This window comes from Leuciscus leuciscus (genome assembly GCF_965113295.1).
Source record: "Leuciscus leuciscus genome assembly, chromosome: 25".
NCBI classification, from domain to species: Eukaryota; Metazoa; Chordata; class Actinopteri; order Cypriniformes; family Leuciscidae; genus Leuciscus; species Leuciscus leuciscus.
This window is the reverse complement of record NC_138724.1, coordinates 24,559,425-24,575,658: the sequence shown is the minus strand read 5'-3', so window position 1 is coordinate 24,575,658 and position 16,234 is coordinate 24,559,425. Positions and strand designations below refer to the sequence as shown.

Genomic DNA, 16,234 nt, shown 5'->3' with positions numbered 1-16,234 from the left:
TGATTAGGGGTGAATGTGAATCCTAAAGACCAACCAACAGGTTTAATCATTAATATCTTTACCTTATGAAAATATATGAAGACATGTTAATGGTCAATGATTATTTTTTCTTTTCTTTTTTTAATCTCCAGAATAAGCATTTAAGTACAAATTCAGTTCCATCCACACATCATCATTATTGAAAACAATGCATATAATTTAACATTATAAACTTAGAGACTGGATGGGTATGTTAAAAAACATTGATACCAATCAGCAACTTTGCAAAGAAAGTTTGATCTCATTGTCTCCAGCTCTGAGAGATTTTGGAGAGGTATCATTTTACGATTAATAACTTCATGTAAACATACATCAATAGATTCTGTTATTTCGCACAAGTTCTACATTCATCTGGTAATGATACATTTTCCAAGCAGCCCTTGATTCACATGCACACAACACTGAATGAGCCAATGTTTTGATCGTAAGCCACTACCAGTTCACATTACAATGCTACAACGAATATTTGTCTTCTGACTCCGGTAAGTATATTAAATTTGATTTAAAAGTGCTTTGAAAAACTATACACAACACTAATGTATGCTTTGTCAGTTTTCTAAATTTCCTCGATACAATTACGAACTTCCTCTGCCAACAGAGAGGAAATACCACTTCTAAAATATTAATGATACTTTCAAAAGGTGTAGAAATGGAGTCAACAGATGTTCCCTTAAACCCAAATAAGGGGATCAATTAGTCAAACCTGCAAAATGCCTGTTTAGCGCTCAGGCAACAAACAGAGCTTGGCGTTTGTTGTCAGTGCACCAGTCACAGCTTGTTCGCTGTAATAACAGATGCTCAGCATGTTTATAGTTCTGTGGTTTCAGGAGAAAGACTTGGTCAGGATGGCTTCTTGCTGCTGATGGTGGAGAGTACTGATGCCCACAGCGGGAGCGGGTAATGCAGGTCTGCCCACTAACCTCAACTGAGGGAACAATGGGATCAACATTAATCATCTTGCAATAAATCTGTGTAAATCAGATGAACTTAAGCTACATGCAGCCTAAGAGGCGATCAAGGGATTAGCTAAGAGGCCATCTATTAGCGTGAAGTGGTGAATCTGACCTTGCAGGCTAACTGTTTTTCAAATCTCGGTGATACAAATGACCAGCAGCCCATGTTCTGCGGCTCCTCTTGACTCCAGATAAACTCTGTAATGGAAGAGGAAGTAATATGAAAGAAGCTTGCCATGTTTTGTGTATAAATACATTGGGTTCCAATAGAGTTTGATGTTATATGCATTAAGTACACACTAATGCTCAAAAGTTTGGGGTCAGCAAGATAAAATAAATAAATAATAATAATACTTTTATTTAGCAAGGATGCATTAAATAGATCAAGAGTGACAGTAAAGACATTTATGATGTTACAAAAGATTATTTAAAATAAATTGCTTTTTTTTTTACTTTCAAAAGAAAACAATGTATCAGTTTCCACAAAAAATATAAAGCAGCACAACCGTTTTCAACATGATAATGATAAGAAATGTTTCTTGAGCAGCAAATCAGCATATTAGCATGATTTCTGAAGGATCATGTGACACTGAAGACTGAAAATGCAGCTTTGCACCACAGGAATATATTACATTTGAAAATATATTAAAACAGTAAACTATTGTTTTAAATTGTAAAAATATTTCACAATATTACTATATTTTTACAGCATTTTTGATCAAATAATGTAAGCCTTAGCATAAGCATAAGAGACTTTTCCCAAAATAAATCAAATAAATATCTTACCAATTGAAAAAAAAAAAAAAAAAAAAAAAAAATATATATATATATATATATATATATAAGTGATGTAGTGGTGCCTGGAGAAGTGGGTATACTCTTAATTTTTGCCCCAAATATTTTTTTTTTTTTTTAGCGTCCCAGCAAAGGATGAATGCTCTGTGTTATAAACAGTGACATGCAAGACTAGTCTTGCATATTAGTTCATCCCAAAAGGGGCCAGTAGTATTTGCACATTATCACATAACTTTTGCTGCTTTACTTCACGGAGAAAAGATCATTATGAAATTAATATTAGCCACAGAAAATGCACAGTTTTTGCAATTAATACTGGCTTTTAATTGCATTTTAAGGTGTTTTGAAGCCCCAAAAAATGGACAACAGCAGCTTTAAAAGCATGTCAGTGGGCAGTAGCATGAAGTATTTTATCAGATATTTTTAAACATGAGAATCAGTTTAAATATCACACTACAAAATGGAAATGCAGAATTTTTATGCTTATTGTTGACAATACACAATCACATATTCGAAACGGGAATGGCCTTAAATAAGAAATGATTCAAGGATTATTTTGCATACATGTTACATTTCAAACAAACGCCAATGCAATCCTTCTGTTTCCAGAGGCATATGAGCAATTAGTACGAGCATCAAAGATCAGTTTCAGCTACTTTTCTTTCCTAAATAAATCAATGTTTTTGGACTAATCTGTTCATTTAATCAATGGTTCAATTGCTCACTCATAAAGACAGTCACGTGTCGCCACCTTCTGGCTTAATGATGCAAGTTGCGCAAACACAGACAAGCAGAGTGATACAAATTGTGAAAAGTCCCATTGCTGATACTGGGGAAATATTCGAACACATTCGAGGTAATGTTATACAAATATATTTAGACATTATATTTATAATAATAAATGGCAATATATTTAAAAGGGTGCTTGTGTTGTTAAATTGAGCTTATAGTTTCCACTCTCTTTGGTCAAACTGATTATTTCTGTCGGTCATTTAAAACTTCAATCGAAAAACAGCTGTTTAGTTTAGCTACATGTATTATCGATAACTGAAACGTGAAGCGTCGCGTTGGGATTCGCGCTCGGCCTGCGCTTCTGTGAACATAAATCCCGCTTGCTTTGATTGGTCTCAAACATTTTGACATTGACGAGCGGGTGTTTGAGTGCTGAAGCAGCTCAGATGAGAAGGTTGATTCATTGCAGCACCAAATTAGAGTTAATATTAGGCAATTATTTCACAACTTTCATTATATAGACTACACTCTAAAAAATGACTGAGGTCCGGACCTCGGGGACCTCAATGGTGTACCGGCCCTGACTGGGTGTTTTCACATGCACATCAGAGGGGATTTAGAAGTGGGTATACGCAATGCCGACTGAAAAAGAAGTGAAGTATATATATATCATATATATATGTCATTCAATAACAAAAAGCAAGTATAATCTTGTATTTATTTTTTCATGGAGATTTGTGTAGTGCATTCTGGGAATGCCAAAATGAGGTTTCTTAGGAACATCAACATTTTGCAATGGGAACATCTATGATTCCTTATGAAGGCCAGTCGCGGAGCGATTGCCCCAATACCAAAGAAAATTAAAGCTGCAAGCAGCATTTAGCGGGGTTCAAGCATTTAGGGTCTTTAAGCACATAAGGCAGTTTAGTGAGTTGTCTGAGTTTTTGTTTAGGATTTACAGGCTTTTGAGTGTTTTTTGCCATACCCATTTTCTAAATGATCCTGTTATGGCTACCCAATGGGTAAAGTTAAAGTTTTTTATATAATTAATAATCTAAAGCTTCCAGAGAATTGTACTGCACTGGTATATTTCCGATCGGGCGAAAAACCTAGGACTAGTTCGCAAAAGTAGGTTTTTAACATAATCGCAAGTATTTAATGAACAAATTGATTGACAGCAGTAGTTCTTGAGGCAAAGTTGTTCTGTATGAGGAGATCTATCAAATGATATGCATCACGTGATTACATAGCCGTAAAACCTGTTAGCGTCAACTAGTGGCTGATTTTTCAAAATTCTTACAGACCTCTAGGGCCACGAGTCGAACATGCCCACCGAGTTTCGTTCTGATCGGCCTCCGTTAAGAGCAAACTAACAGCTTTGAATTAAAATGGTGAGGTATCCTGTTGTAAACATCAACCATGCCTGTTGACAGTTCTCTTTTGTGGGAAAGGAATGAAAAGTTCTCAAATCCGCAGCACAGCCTCAGACATAACATTTATATCCATGATCTGCCATTTTCACTATTGTCCTTGCTTGCTTCTTCACAATACCTGCAGATCTTCTGCTGATTCGGCTGTGCAGGTCCACATTAACACTGCCTGGCCTAGAACATGGACTGGAAAATGCAAATTTGGGGGGTATAAATACTAGCAATTATGTGAAGTGTCAGTGCAAATGAAGTGATAAACACTGACAAAATATGATTGTGTTATAATAGTTATTGTAATATAAGTGTGTTCCATGTTAACTCAATAATGCATGCTTACACACACACACACACACACACACACACACACATATACAAATATGTTTTCAATGTCTTTAGGATGTGTTATTGTGAAAAAAATATTTTAATGGTCTAACCATTTCATATATTTCATTGTGATCTATATTATCAGTCAAAAAAAAAAATAGCTTTAACCATTTGTTTGTTGGCCAAAGCTGAAAGCTGATAAAAAGATTAATACTATATCTAATACTGCTGCTCCCTCTAGTTGACAACAGTGGAATTACAGCCTCCATCTTACAGTTGAAGTGTTTGAATGAATGAATGGGAATTTGGTTTTTCACTTATATCTCGGGAATGCCCAGGGCAAATTACACCACATTTGAATCGAAGCTAGCAGAGAACGGGCCCTTTCCAACGAGCTCTCACACAAGGTTCGGGGTGGTTTGGGTCGGGAGTTGCGGTCGTTCAAAGTCGGGGGTCCGCGGGCTTGCGATGCGCGGGGGGGCGCGCTCCCGAGGCCCGCGATGACACGTTTCGATCAAGAGCGTGGAGAGGACCTTACCATCAAAATTTGAGCACGAAACGACTTTCCGTTTTCAAGTTATGAGTGAATTTGTACTGGGGGGGCGTGGCCTAAATGCCGTTTTACTTTCGTTTTCATGTTAAATGTTAAAATAATGATTTTATAAAGTCTAAATATGAATTATATAACAATATTACGGAGTAGTATGATGAAATGACAGCAGGGGGCAGTAAAATACCACTTATTGGCTTAATATGTCATGGTATTCATTTTAAGGCTACGTATTGAAGTGACCCTATTATAGCCATCCAAATGAAGAAGTTATACTTTTTCTGACAATTATTGATCTAGTGAGTCCAGAGAATTGTATTGCACTGGTTTTTAAGATTATTTTATAAACATTATATGATCATATGGAAAACACAATTTACAGCCAATACAGGCAATTTACCATAGGAAATATATGGTTTTAAAGCTTTTTAACAGTTATAGCGCCAACTATGGTCCGATCTTCATAAAAATTTCCATGCTTCTTTAGCATGTTATGTCACATACGCTCATCAATTTTTGTGAAGTTCTGAGTTTTCCTTTAGGATTTATAGGCTTTTGAGTGCATTTTGCCACGCCCATTTTCTTTATGACCCAATATACCCATGCGAAAAATGCAAAAGTTAAACTTTTTTTCGATAATTATTGATCTAGAGAGTCCAGAGAATTGTCCTAGACTGGTCTGGTTCCGATCGGGCGAAAAACCAGGGACTAGTTCGCAAAAGTAGGTTTTTAACATATTCATGAATAATTAATTAATTGTTTGATTGACATTAGTGGTTCTTGAGGCAAAGTTGTTGAGCATGAGCAGATCTATCAAATGATATGCATTTTATGACGATAAGTGTAACACCACGTGATTACAGAGCCAAAAAAACTCGTTAGCGCCAACTAGTGGCCGATTTCTTTCAAAATTCTTACAGACCTCTAGGGCCATGAGTCGAACATGCCCATCGAGTTTCGTTCCGATCGACGTCCGTTAACCTTGTCTTATAGGTGCTCAAACTTCATTGGCCGATGGCGGCCATGTTTTTTGAGATACACCAATGTCCTCATAGACATACATGGCACCTTGGACCAAGACACTGCATACCAATTTTCAAGTCAATCGGACTAACGGTCAGGTGGTTATGGGCCGTTTTATGTTTTTTTCATGTTATAGCGCCACCATGTGGCCATTCGCCGCGGTTTTTTTACTGTGACCTCAAATTGACCTCTTACACATTTGTACCGAGTTTGGTGAAGATACCTCATTTACTTCTGGAGTTATAGCCGTTTTAGTAAAATAGGCTCCTCCCACAACATACATTTGGGCGCCCCTTAGCGACCGTGAATGGAAATTTCAACTTTTTTTCGATAATTATTGATATTCAGACTCCAGAGAACATTTCTGCACTGGTTTGGTTCCGATCGGGCAAAAAAACAGGGACTAGTTCGCAAAAGTAGGTTTTTGACAAAATTCAAAATGGCGGAAAATCTATCATGGCGGAAATGAAATCGGAGATATACGTTTTGTTCGTCAGTCATCCAGCTTTCCAATGATATAAGACACTTGAGTCTACGACATACGGTCTAGGAGTTATGAGCAGTTTCGCGCTTATGGTCGCTATAGCGCCACCTATGGGCCATTCGAGGTCATAATTTGATAACCTCTCCTCGATTTTTGTACTACCATATGGCAAAGTTTCAAAGTTCCAGCTCTTACGGTTTGGGCTGCACGATGCGTTTTACGGCAGAAGAAAAATAATAATAAAAATCAGGACAATTACAATAGGGTTTCAGCACTTCGTGCTTGAACCCCTAAAAATACTAATTAACACAATGTGATTCCTATGAATAAAAGATGCATATGAGCAACCTCACCTTTGGCATTTGAGTATTTATTTAGCTCCTGTTGTAGGGCTTCTGTGGGGAAAGGACACAGTTCCTCGACCCGGATCAGCGCTGTGTTTTTTAACGCCTCTGGTAACGTCTCTCTATGTTTCAGCAGGGCGTAGTAATGTTTACCTGAGCAAAACAGAACACGCTGCACACTGCAGGAAAGGAGCAGAAGATGCATTTTTAATGTCTATGAATGTCCATTTTGTATATGACTAGTCAAAAGTTTGAGGTCAGAAGAAAAAAAAACACTTTTAGTCAGCAAGGATGCATTAAATTGATCAAAAGTGCAGCAGACTTTTACATAATATTTTTATTTCAAATAATGTTTTTTTTTTTTTTACTTTCCATTTACCAAAAAATCCTGAAAATTCAGCTTTGATCGCAAGAATAAATAACATTTTAAACCATATTACAGTTATTTTAAATTGTAATATTTCACAATATTACAGTTTTTACTGTAATTTTAATCAAATAAATACAGTCTGGGAGCATATGAGACTTCTTTATAAACATTTAAAAATCTAAATGACCCTAAACTTTTGAACGGTAGTATATATATATATATATATATGTAATGAACTTTGAACAATTTGTTAAAAAAAAAGCGACTGAATGAAGATACCTTGCAGGGTTTACAGAAGCATCACCAATGACAGTTTTAAAAGAAGTTCCTGGTCCCATATCAGCCAAGCTTGACACTGCCCCCTAGTGCCAAACAGAGGTGAATGTTCTTTAATAAACAACAATAAAACAGAAAGCAATTCATATAAACAACATTCATATCAGTAACGCACCGAAAAGCGCAGCAGAGTTTTAGGAGAAGCCACGATCAATGGTTTCCGGAAGTTTCTAATCATTTGTCTCCTCAAAAGGTGGAAGTACTGAGCTGGTAGTGTTGGATTCACCACTCCCATGTTCACCGTGTCCCCGTCCACACCTTCCTCTTTACTGTCGCAGAGCTGCAGGAGGAAGAGAGAGCAGTTATTTAAACTATGCTGGAACATTTAGTCCGTACTACTCCTGTGATTGAGCATGCTTGCACTTTACCTGTAAGAAACGCTCGATTCGGCATGATGAATGCTCCGGTCCGGCTCCATCGTAACCGTGTGGCAGTAAGATGACCAATCCACTCTGCAGGAGCCATTTAGCCTCACCTTAAAAAAAAAATAATTCAGAAATGCCACAAACCAGGATTTAGGCTCTAAACATACATATTCAGGGTGTCTGCACAAATTTAAGGCTTTAAGACATTAAAGACCTGCACAAATAAAATGAAATCCATATGGACGGGCTACTGTAGTAACATCCAAACCATAAAATGACTGTAAAGATGACAATTTAAACAACTTTACATTTAAAGCAATAGATTTTGACAAAAAAGGTTTTATTAAACCTCACATTTTAAGTGTTTAATATTCACATTTAGCCATATTGTGATTGTTGGTTTTCTATCCTCAAATTTAAGACCTCTTGAAAGGATAATTATGCTTTTTTAACATGTCCAACTTGCTTTAGTGTGTAATGTTGCTATTTCACGATTTCAATTCAATTCAATTCTTGTGATTTGATTTAATATTGACTCATTTGGATAAATATTAGGTACACAAGATAGGCGTTAATTTTTCTCAAGAAAAATAATTAAATCTCACCTTATGCTGTAAACATACAGAGAGCCCTATCAGCTGGTAGAATTATTTAAGGTTAAAAATAACTCAAATGAAATATAATGCGTTTTTTATTATAATAACATTATATATAAACTTTATTTAATGATACAAGTAAAAATATAATAAATATGTAATATAGTACGCTGATGTAGCAAAATACTCTCCATAGCTCTTTTTTTTTAGCCAACTAATGTGCTAAAGCCTATATTATGGTCATTAAATGGCTTTCCTGAGGTAAATGTTATGTGAAATAATTGTTCTCCAGCTGTTTTACTGACCCTTTCTATGGTTGAAAAACACTGATTGATCGATATTATGTATGAGGAATATACATTTCGGTAAGTTGTACTGTTTCTTTCAACATTGTTCATTCGTGTTTATTTACTATTAGCTAGTAGAGATGATCGGGTTACATGCCGCTAGGCATCTGTCCCGTCACATTTACAAGTGCCAAAACGGTATTTATTGTTTGAATTTCGTAATAAAGTTGACAGAATCTGAGAGCTGAGAATCTGTGTGGCGTGAGTGTGTGAAAAGTGTCAATTGCGTGAGTCTCACGGTGAATGCGTGAGAGTTGGCAGCTCTGCTATACAGTATGTTTGTGAACTCCCTGAAACGCCTCGATTGACATGATTATTTTTATTTATTTTTTACCTCCAGAGAGGAAAGTGTCAAATATGATCTGGGCGCCATTGAAGAAATCTCCAAACTGAGCCTCCCAGATGGGCAGCAGTCTAGGTTGAGCAATACTCATTCCATACTCAAAACCCAGAACAGCTTCTTCAGAAAGAGCGCTGTTGCACACCTGCGAGAGAACACACACACGTCAAACATAATTATGCTTTCAAATGTTCTGAAGGGCAAACCACCCAACTCAGGAATGAAGACCAGTTGGCATATTGAGTTACAAGTACGAAGCTAATCCTGTACACGTCATTAAGTATAATGATAAAAAACAATAATTTTAAAAAGCGATAAATTATTGCAGTAGGCTTCATAATTTATAAATAAATACATTTAATTTACTTTTTGTGTAACTGGCTTACCTCTATGTGGGCTTTCTGTTCGGAGCTGATGTGATTGAGGGGGATATACATGTCGTTGGTCTCCTGACACACAACCATAGCGTGACGCTGACTGAACGTCCCACGGCCAACATCTTGACCGCTGATACGGATATGGAATCCTGCATTAAATAGATAAACATATACAAATGAGTTTTGATGCTAATATACACAGCTTTGGGTTCAATACGATTTTTAAAAATATTTTATTTAGCAAATTTATCAAAAGTGGAAGTAAAGATTTTTGAAAAAAAAATGCTGAAAAGAATCCTGAAAAAAAGGTCACGGTTTCCACAAAAATATTAAGCAGCATGACTGTTTTCAATATTGATAATGATCAGAAATGTTTCTTCAAATCCTCATATTAGAATGATTTCTGAAGGATCATGTGACACTGAAGACTGGAGTAATGATGCTGAAAATTCAGCTTTGATCACAGGAATAAATTACATTTTAAAATATATGAAAAATAGACAACAGATATTTTAAATTGTAATAATATTTATTTTTAATAATTTGCACTGCATTTTTTTTAACAAATAAATGGTCTTAGCGAGCAGAAGAGAGTTCTTTCAAAAACATAAAACTCATTTCTACTGTGTAAAAATGTATTAGCTAAAATAATTATAAAAATATTATTTGGAAAATATTTAGCTTGTATAAACCTGAAGAGAATAAAAACTGTTATATGGAGAATATAAATTGATTTTCATTGAATATTGTCCAAAATTCTCTTACAAACACTAGTGAACAACCTAAAGGCAACATAAATTAGGAGAAAATCCCTATAAATCTATAAACAAAAGCACAAATTATTTTTAAAACACTTTCACAGCGCAGGGAAGGAGAAATGAACACATTACCCTGGCAGAGCATTGTGCCAAACGCTAGGGCTTCTGCGGTGGACCAGTCCAATTTGATGCCCTCTTCCAGCTTCTGCAGTCGAGCCTGCGACAGATCAAGACGTTCACTCAGACATGTTCAAATCAAAGTTCATCAGTTCTTTACTGACTCTAAAGAGCCGTTCACACAGACTGCAGTTTTATCACTGGAGCTCATCAAATGATCATTGAAGTAGACGTTCCTACTGTTGCAAACTGTATGCAGAAAGTTAAACTTTTCTCAACTTTGTTACGTGCAATATTTACAAAATGAGGTCAAAGATCAGGCTTTACCTGCACATGTGTCTTCCTAAGGTGACTGTGCACTTGAATCTCCTCAGGTATGTCCACGGATTTGGCACCTACGAACTGCAGCAGAGGCAGCGCTACACCAGTGTCCCACAACGAGACTCTGTTCTGGGGCTCCACCAGGTCTCCCCAGCGCCCCTGGAGGTTAGTGGGCGGGGGGCTGTAGAGGGTCATGTTGTTCAGCCGGTCGTTGAGCATAGAATAGCAGGTGGTCTTGATCTGACCGCGCTCTTCCTCTGTCATCAGGCCCTCTGAGACTAGCTGGTCGGCATATGAATCTGGGATACTTTTTCTCGACCTAAAATGGCATTGAAAAGGAAAATTAAACCAGTAGAACCTAACATTTTAGCAATAGGCTTTAGCAACTGGTAGAGGTACCCACCGAATAATTTTATACATTGCGGGGTTCGTGAAAAAGGGCTCGTCCAGCTCATTGTGCCCCCACTGGCGGTAACAAAGAAGGTCCACAATAACGTCTTTTCTGAAGCGTCGCTGGTACTCCACGGCCAGCCGGGTCGCTCTGAGGACCTCCTCGGCATCATCGCCATTCACATGGATTATAGCACAATCCACTATTTTACCTAAACGGCACCAAGTGGAATTGCAATAGTATTGTTAGATAATGAAAGGTTTAATGGTGTCTGTGTGCAGAACAGGGTAGTTTACCAAAACTAAAAACATAAAAAAACAAAAAACATTTGTGTTACGTAAAAAATTAAATGAATATCCCAAACATTTTTTCACCCTCAAGCTATCCTAGGTGTATATGACATTCTTCTTTCAGCCAAACACAATTGGAGTTACCCTGGCTCTTCCAAGCTTTATAATGGGAGTGAATGGTAACTTATTTTGAAACCCAAAAAAGCATATCTATTCATAATAAAAGTAATCCATACGACTCCAGGGGGTTAATAAAGGCCTTCTGAAGCGGAGCAATGCGTTTTTGTAAGAAAAATATCCATATTTATAACTTTATAAACTAGAATCACTGGCTTCCGGTAACGGCCGTACGCTAATTCCTTTACAAACCCCAGGGGAAACCCTGACGTAATGTATTTAATGTAATGTTGATAAAGAATGGAATTTATTTTCTTTCTCCTTGAATATTTGTATCAATATGGTACAATATTATCCTATTCAAATCAATGTAATAAACGAGTTAGGTCAAAAGTAATCTAAAGGTAATCAAAAAGTAGTCAGATTATATTACCTTAAACTCCAATTTTTGTCATGTGATTTGGCATCAGTAATGGACTACAATTTGTAGGTAATCTACCCAGCACTGGTCAAACATGTCAGTTTGGAAAATATAGAAATCCTTATATACAGACCAAAACAAATTTTAATTTACAATACATACCAACATCACTGCAGTACAGAGATGATCGCCCCCTCTCAGAGGGAGTGGTGTAGCCCACTTGATTGTTCACGATGAGGTGGATGCTTCCACCTACTCTAAAATGGGGGAGATTTGACAGGGTGAAGGTCTCCGTTACTATGCCTTGGCCTGAAAACGAAGCATCTCCATGAACCTGTTAAGAACAGATAAAGAGCTATTAGATTATAACATACACAACTATCATGTATTAGTATGGTTCATGTTTTAGATAGTGAACTTTACTAAAAAAAGACATCTTTTCTCAGGACCTGCAGGCAGATGACTTTGTCTCCTGGCCGAGAATGAGGGTCAGTGGAGTAATCGCCGTCCTGTTTGACTTGCTGACGGCCACGAGTCTTTCCTTGCGTCACGGGGTTGATGGCCTCTAGGTGAGAGGGGTTGGGCAGCATAGTGACATGGAGAGGTTGTCCCGCCCCAAAGTCCAGCTCCACTGAGGAGGTTAAATGGGACAGGACATCTCCAATAGACGGAGAGTTCTCCGGAAACTCGCTGAGACCCCTCATCTTACGGAACATGAGCTGAGAGCGAGAAAGAATGACGTATTTGGTTAGTCAAAGCTTAATAATGGCTGCAGGCAATGAAACAATTATTATATTCCCCCAAAACTTGGCGGGACAAAATAAACTGTCATTGCCCGGAGAACAAGTTTATTCATGTAGAATGAAGAGGTGGAGATTGTGACTTAGAGGAATAGATGTTTAGAGGAAATAATGGGGGAGAAATTAAAAAACAAGATGGCATTATATGCACTGTATTCACAAAGAAGAAAAACAAGGATCAATTCCAAGGTGAAGCTGAGCACACAAATTTGAATTCTGTCACAAATTTCTCACCCTCATGTTGTTCCAAACCTGTATGACTTTCTTTCTACAGTGCAACATAAAAGTAGATATTTCGGGAAATATCTCAAGTGTTTTTTGTCCATACAATGGAAGTCAATTCTTCAAAATGACTTCTTTTATGTTCAACAGAAGTTTTGAGGGTGAGTAAATGATGACAGAAATTTCTTTTTTGCATGAACAATCCCTTTAAGACTCATCACTTACAACAAATAATCAAATAACAAAACAGAAATATACAAGTCTGAGATAACTAACAAAAATGTTTGATTTTGCACTTTCAAAATTGATACAAAATGTTCCCATTGCAAATATATAATATCAGATTATTTTTTTTTTTTTCATGAATTATCATAGTATTTGATATGTGGCAAAATGTGTGATTTGTAAATTAAAGTATAACTTTTCAACCCGCTTAGTATTGTTACAATGTCAGTAGTATATGAACAATGTTTACTCAATCTTCGTGTTACCTGGGCCGAGAAACTCACGTTTACTTGTTAGAAAAAGTCCGCCAGACGCAAAAAGTGTCTATGAAAACTACAGATTATACTTCCGCATTTTTGTTTCCCCGGCCACGGACAGTCGGATTGACAAAGTCAAAGAGTTAACAGAACAGTTGTTGTAAGGGTAGGTTTTTCACTGAAATTCATATTGTATTTTGTCTACTCTTTACACAGCATTATGGTAATAATGGAACACTATGGCAACAGCTTTCTCACTTGTACACGATGGCATTTAGCTTTGGCGGAACTGACAGAATAGAAAAACAAAATCTTTCCTTTCTGTTTGACCTAAAACACTGTGTTCGTGGTCATCCAGTTTGAAATGTTGACTACAAATACGGAGGTATTTACAATTCTCTGCAGCCTTTAGCCACTGCCTACAATGCGCTGGATCTTCACTGGAAAAAAGTAACTCACTCCCGCTAAACGTTAACTCTTTGTTTGAATTCTTATATTGTTCCAAATATACATTGTTCTTATATTGGTGCAAATCCACACCATTATAACTAAAAGTTTGCTAAGAAGTCTTTCCTACTAAAGCAAGGCGGTATTTGACTCTGGTCAAACATATCTATAGCAGACTCTTGGGATTGGCCTTGGACGGCATACATTGTTGTACATTTTATTCCTTTTTCTTTATTATTCCCTTTATGTCTTTTTTTTATGTCTTAAGTAAAGTACCTTGAAAAGCAACCTTTGAAGGAGCTATATAAAAACATATTATGATTTACTCATTTACAGCACAGCTTTTTTTGTATGAAATTTTTCAATATCCTTATTCCAGGTTTAAATTCAAACAAGAATCCCAAATTTTCAGCGTGGTCTCATTGTGTGGAGCCCACTGTACAGTCAGTATACGTTACAGAATCCTGTCTAGACATACATTAAGCCAGTCTGTCTAGTTTGCTACCTATATAAATTATGAATTAACCTCTGGGGGGAACTGCAGTAGTCCGGTGAGCAGGTTGAGACGTCCACGGTGAGGCATTCCCATGACCACGTCTGTCACTCCGCTGTACGCCGCAGAGCGGAATAGCTCGTAGAAAAAGCCCATCATGCTCTCTGCTCCCTCACCTCCATATCGTTTCACAGTGGCAAACTTAGTGCCTAAAAAGTGGTCAAATTCCTTTGAATAGAGAACAGAGGAGATGTAGAATTGCTGATGCCACTGAAATCAAGTAGTTTGATTGATCAATCAATGATTGATAGGCTATCAAGATGTAACAGATGTCATGGGGCATGCAAAGCACAATAAAAGTGCCTAAATTAAATGGTTGTCTTACCTGTGATTCAAGCATCAGTTTAGCCAGCTGTCTCCTCTCCTCCGGCGAAAACACCTCTTTCTTGAGCTCTTCAAATCGGTCAGCGAACCATTCTCTTTCCTGCAAGATCTGGAGCTGAGCGGTTTCCACTGAGATTCCCCCACAGTACATTCTCTCCAGGTAGGCCATGACCTCTTCAGCCGTCGCCTCGGCTTTCCCAAAATGCCGCAATCCTGGAATTTTTGTAAAAACACAAAATAATTAAATATTATAATAATATTTTAAGTAAAAAATATTGTAATCCCTTTTTTTTTATTAAAGGAAATGTGGAAATTATTTATTTTGAATATAGGCCATAAAAACCTTTCACAGAGCTTAAAGGGTTATTAGTTCACCCACAAATGAAAATTTGGACTAAACCGCTCAATTCTTATGGATTAGTTTTACGATCTCTTTATGAACTTTTCGAAGCATCAAAGTGGTAGTTGCATAGTTGTCAATGGAGGGACAAGATTGAAATCTTTCATATTTCAACAAAAATATCTTCTTCTTTTTTTTTTTTTTTTTTTTTGAGAAGATTAACGAAATTACGGGTTTGGGATGCCATGAGGGTGAATAATTAATGACAGAATTTTCATTTCTGTGTGAACTATACCTTTAACGGAGATTGAACCCGGAACATTCCTTTAATAAGACGTAATGAAAGTAGTTTACTATCAATTTCAAAACTATGTACCAGGAAGCAACCAGAAACTAACCAGTAGTGTTGAGGACTCCATGAACAGCTCCATTCAGCAGGCTGATCTCCGGCACGCTGTCCAGCACAGGACTTTGGGGAAGTAAGGGGTTAATTTTGGCTACTTTGTGCCCATGTGCTCGATAGGCCTCCACCAATCTCGCCAGTCCGTGGTCTGTTTACAAAAGACAGCCAGCGAATAAATCAACAGGCTCCATACATTAAAGTATTGCAGATCTTGCTATACATCTCTAATCTTTCTGTAGGTTTACGTATGCAACGTTAAGAAGAAGTAACGTTAAGCTGCTACCAAAGCTGAAAGCATAACCATATACAGACATCAACTGCAGTTTACAATCTGTAAACACGTCAACCTTGGTTAAGTGCTGAGATCTGCGGAAACCCATCGTCTCTCTCCGGAGTCTCTCTCGGTCTGAAACCGTACACTCCCCGCTGAGTGTGGTATAAACTCGCTAAGAACGGCCGTCTGGCACCGAAAGAACGGTGCAAAAGTCGATGGAGGTTTATAAGCATAATACCCGCTGAAATGGTAGAAATAAATAAATTAGACTCCGTTAATGGACGATACAAAGTTTCCCCTTTGAGCCACGCATTCTAGAGCGCGGCCATAATAACCGATAGCGGTGTCCAATTCGTGAATGAATCATTTTTGAGAGTCGAATCTTCGCAATGAACCAGTCTAGTCTGAACGACTCGTTTACGAAACGGATCGAATCTGTCAGAGCGGTTCTCGAGTCAACAACAACAAATTAGTTGCACTCTCAAACTTTATTACGTTTTAATAACGAAAAGTCTGAATATAAGTCACGAAAAACGGCCTAAATGGTTATTTTATCGGGTAAAGCTTAC

General features: G+C 37.3%; 1 protein-coding gene across 1 annotated transcript; it reads right to left on the bottom strand.

The window, feature by feature from the left end:
• Nucleotides 1-100: 100 nt before the first annotated feature.
• dhtkd1 (dehydrogenase E1 and transketolase domain containing 1) lies at nucleotides 101-16,032 on the bottom strand. Its single transcript, XM_082160589.1, has 17 exons — nucleotides 15,739-16,032; nucleotides 15,387-15,539; nucleotides 14,650-14,861; nucleotides 14,298-14,492; nucleotides 12,270-12,539; nucleotides 11,983-12,154; nucleotides 11,005-11,203; nucleotides 10,608-10,920; nucleotides 10,296-10,380; nucleotides 9,415-9,554; nucleotides 9,023-9,173; nucleotides 7,749-7,855; nucleotides 7,496-7,660; nucleotides 7,324-7,406; nucleotides 6,684-6,853; nucleotides 1,105-1,190; nucleotides 101-964 (listed from the first exon to the last, which is right to left on the bottom strand). Exons 1-17 carry the CDS (start codon nucleotides 15,896-15,898, stop codon nucleotides 863-865), a joined length of 2,763 nt encoding a protein of 920 aa, XP_082016715.1. The 5' UTR covers nucleotides 15,899-16,032; the 3' UTR covers nucleotides 101-862.
• Between the last annotated feature and the right edge of the window lie 202 nt (nucleotides 16,033-16,234).

What these genes read in the sequence shown, in the direction of transcription:
- dhtkd1 (XM_082160589.1), bottom strand. Translation starts at nt 15,898, where the DNA reads ATGCTTATAAACCTCCATCGACTTTTGCACCGTTCTTTCGGTGCCAGA. An exon ending in GATCTCAGCACTTAACCAAG is followed by an intron (nt 15,540 to 15,738) that starts GTTGACGTGTTT and finishes TTTTGTAAACAG; the next exon opens with ACCACGGACTGGCGAGATTG. An exon ending in AAAAACAGTTAGCCTGCAAG is followed by an intron (nt 965 to 1,104) that starts GTCAGATTCACC and finishes TTGTTCCCTCAG; the next exon opens with TTGAGGTTAGTGGGCAGACC.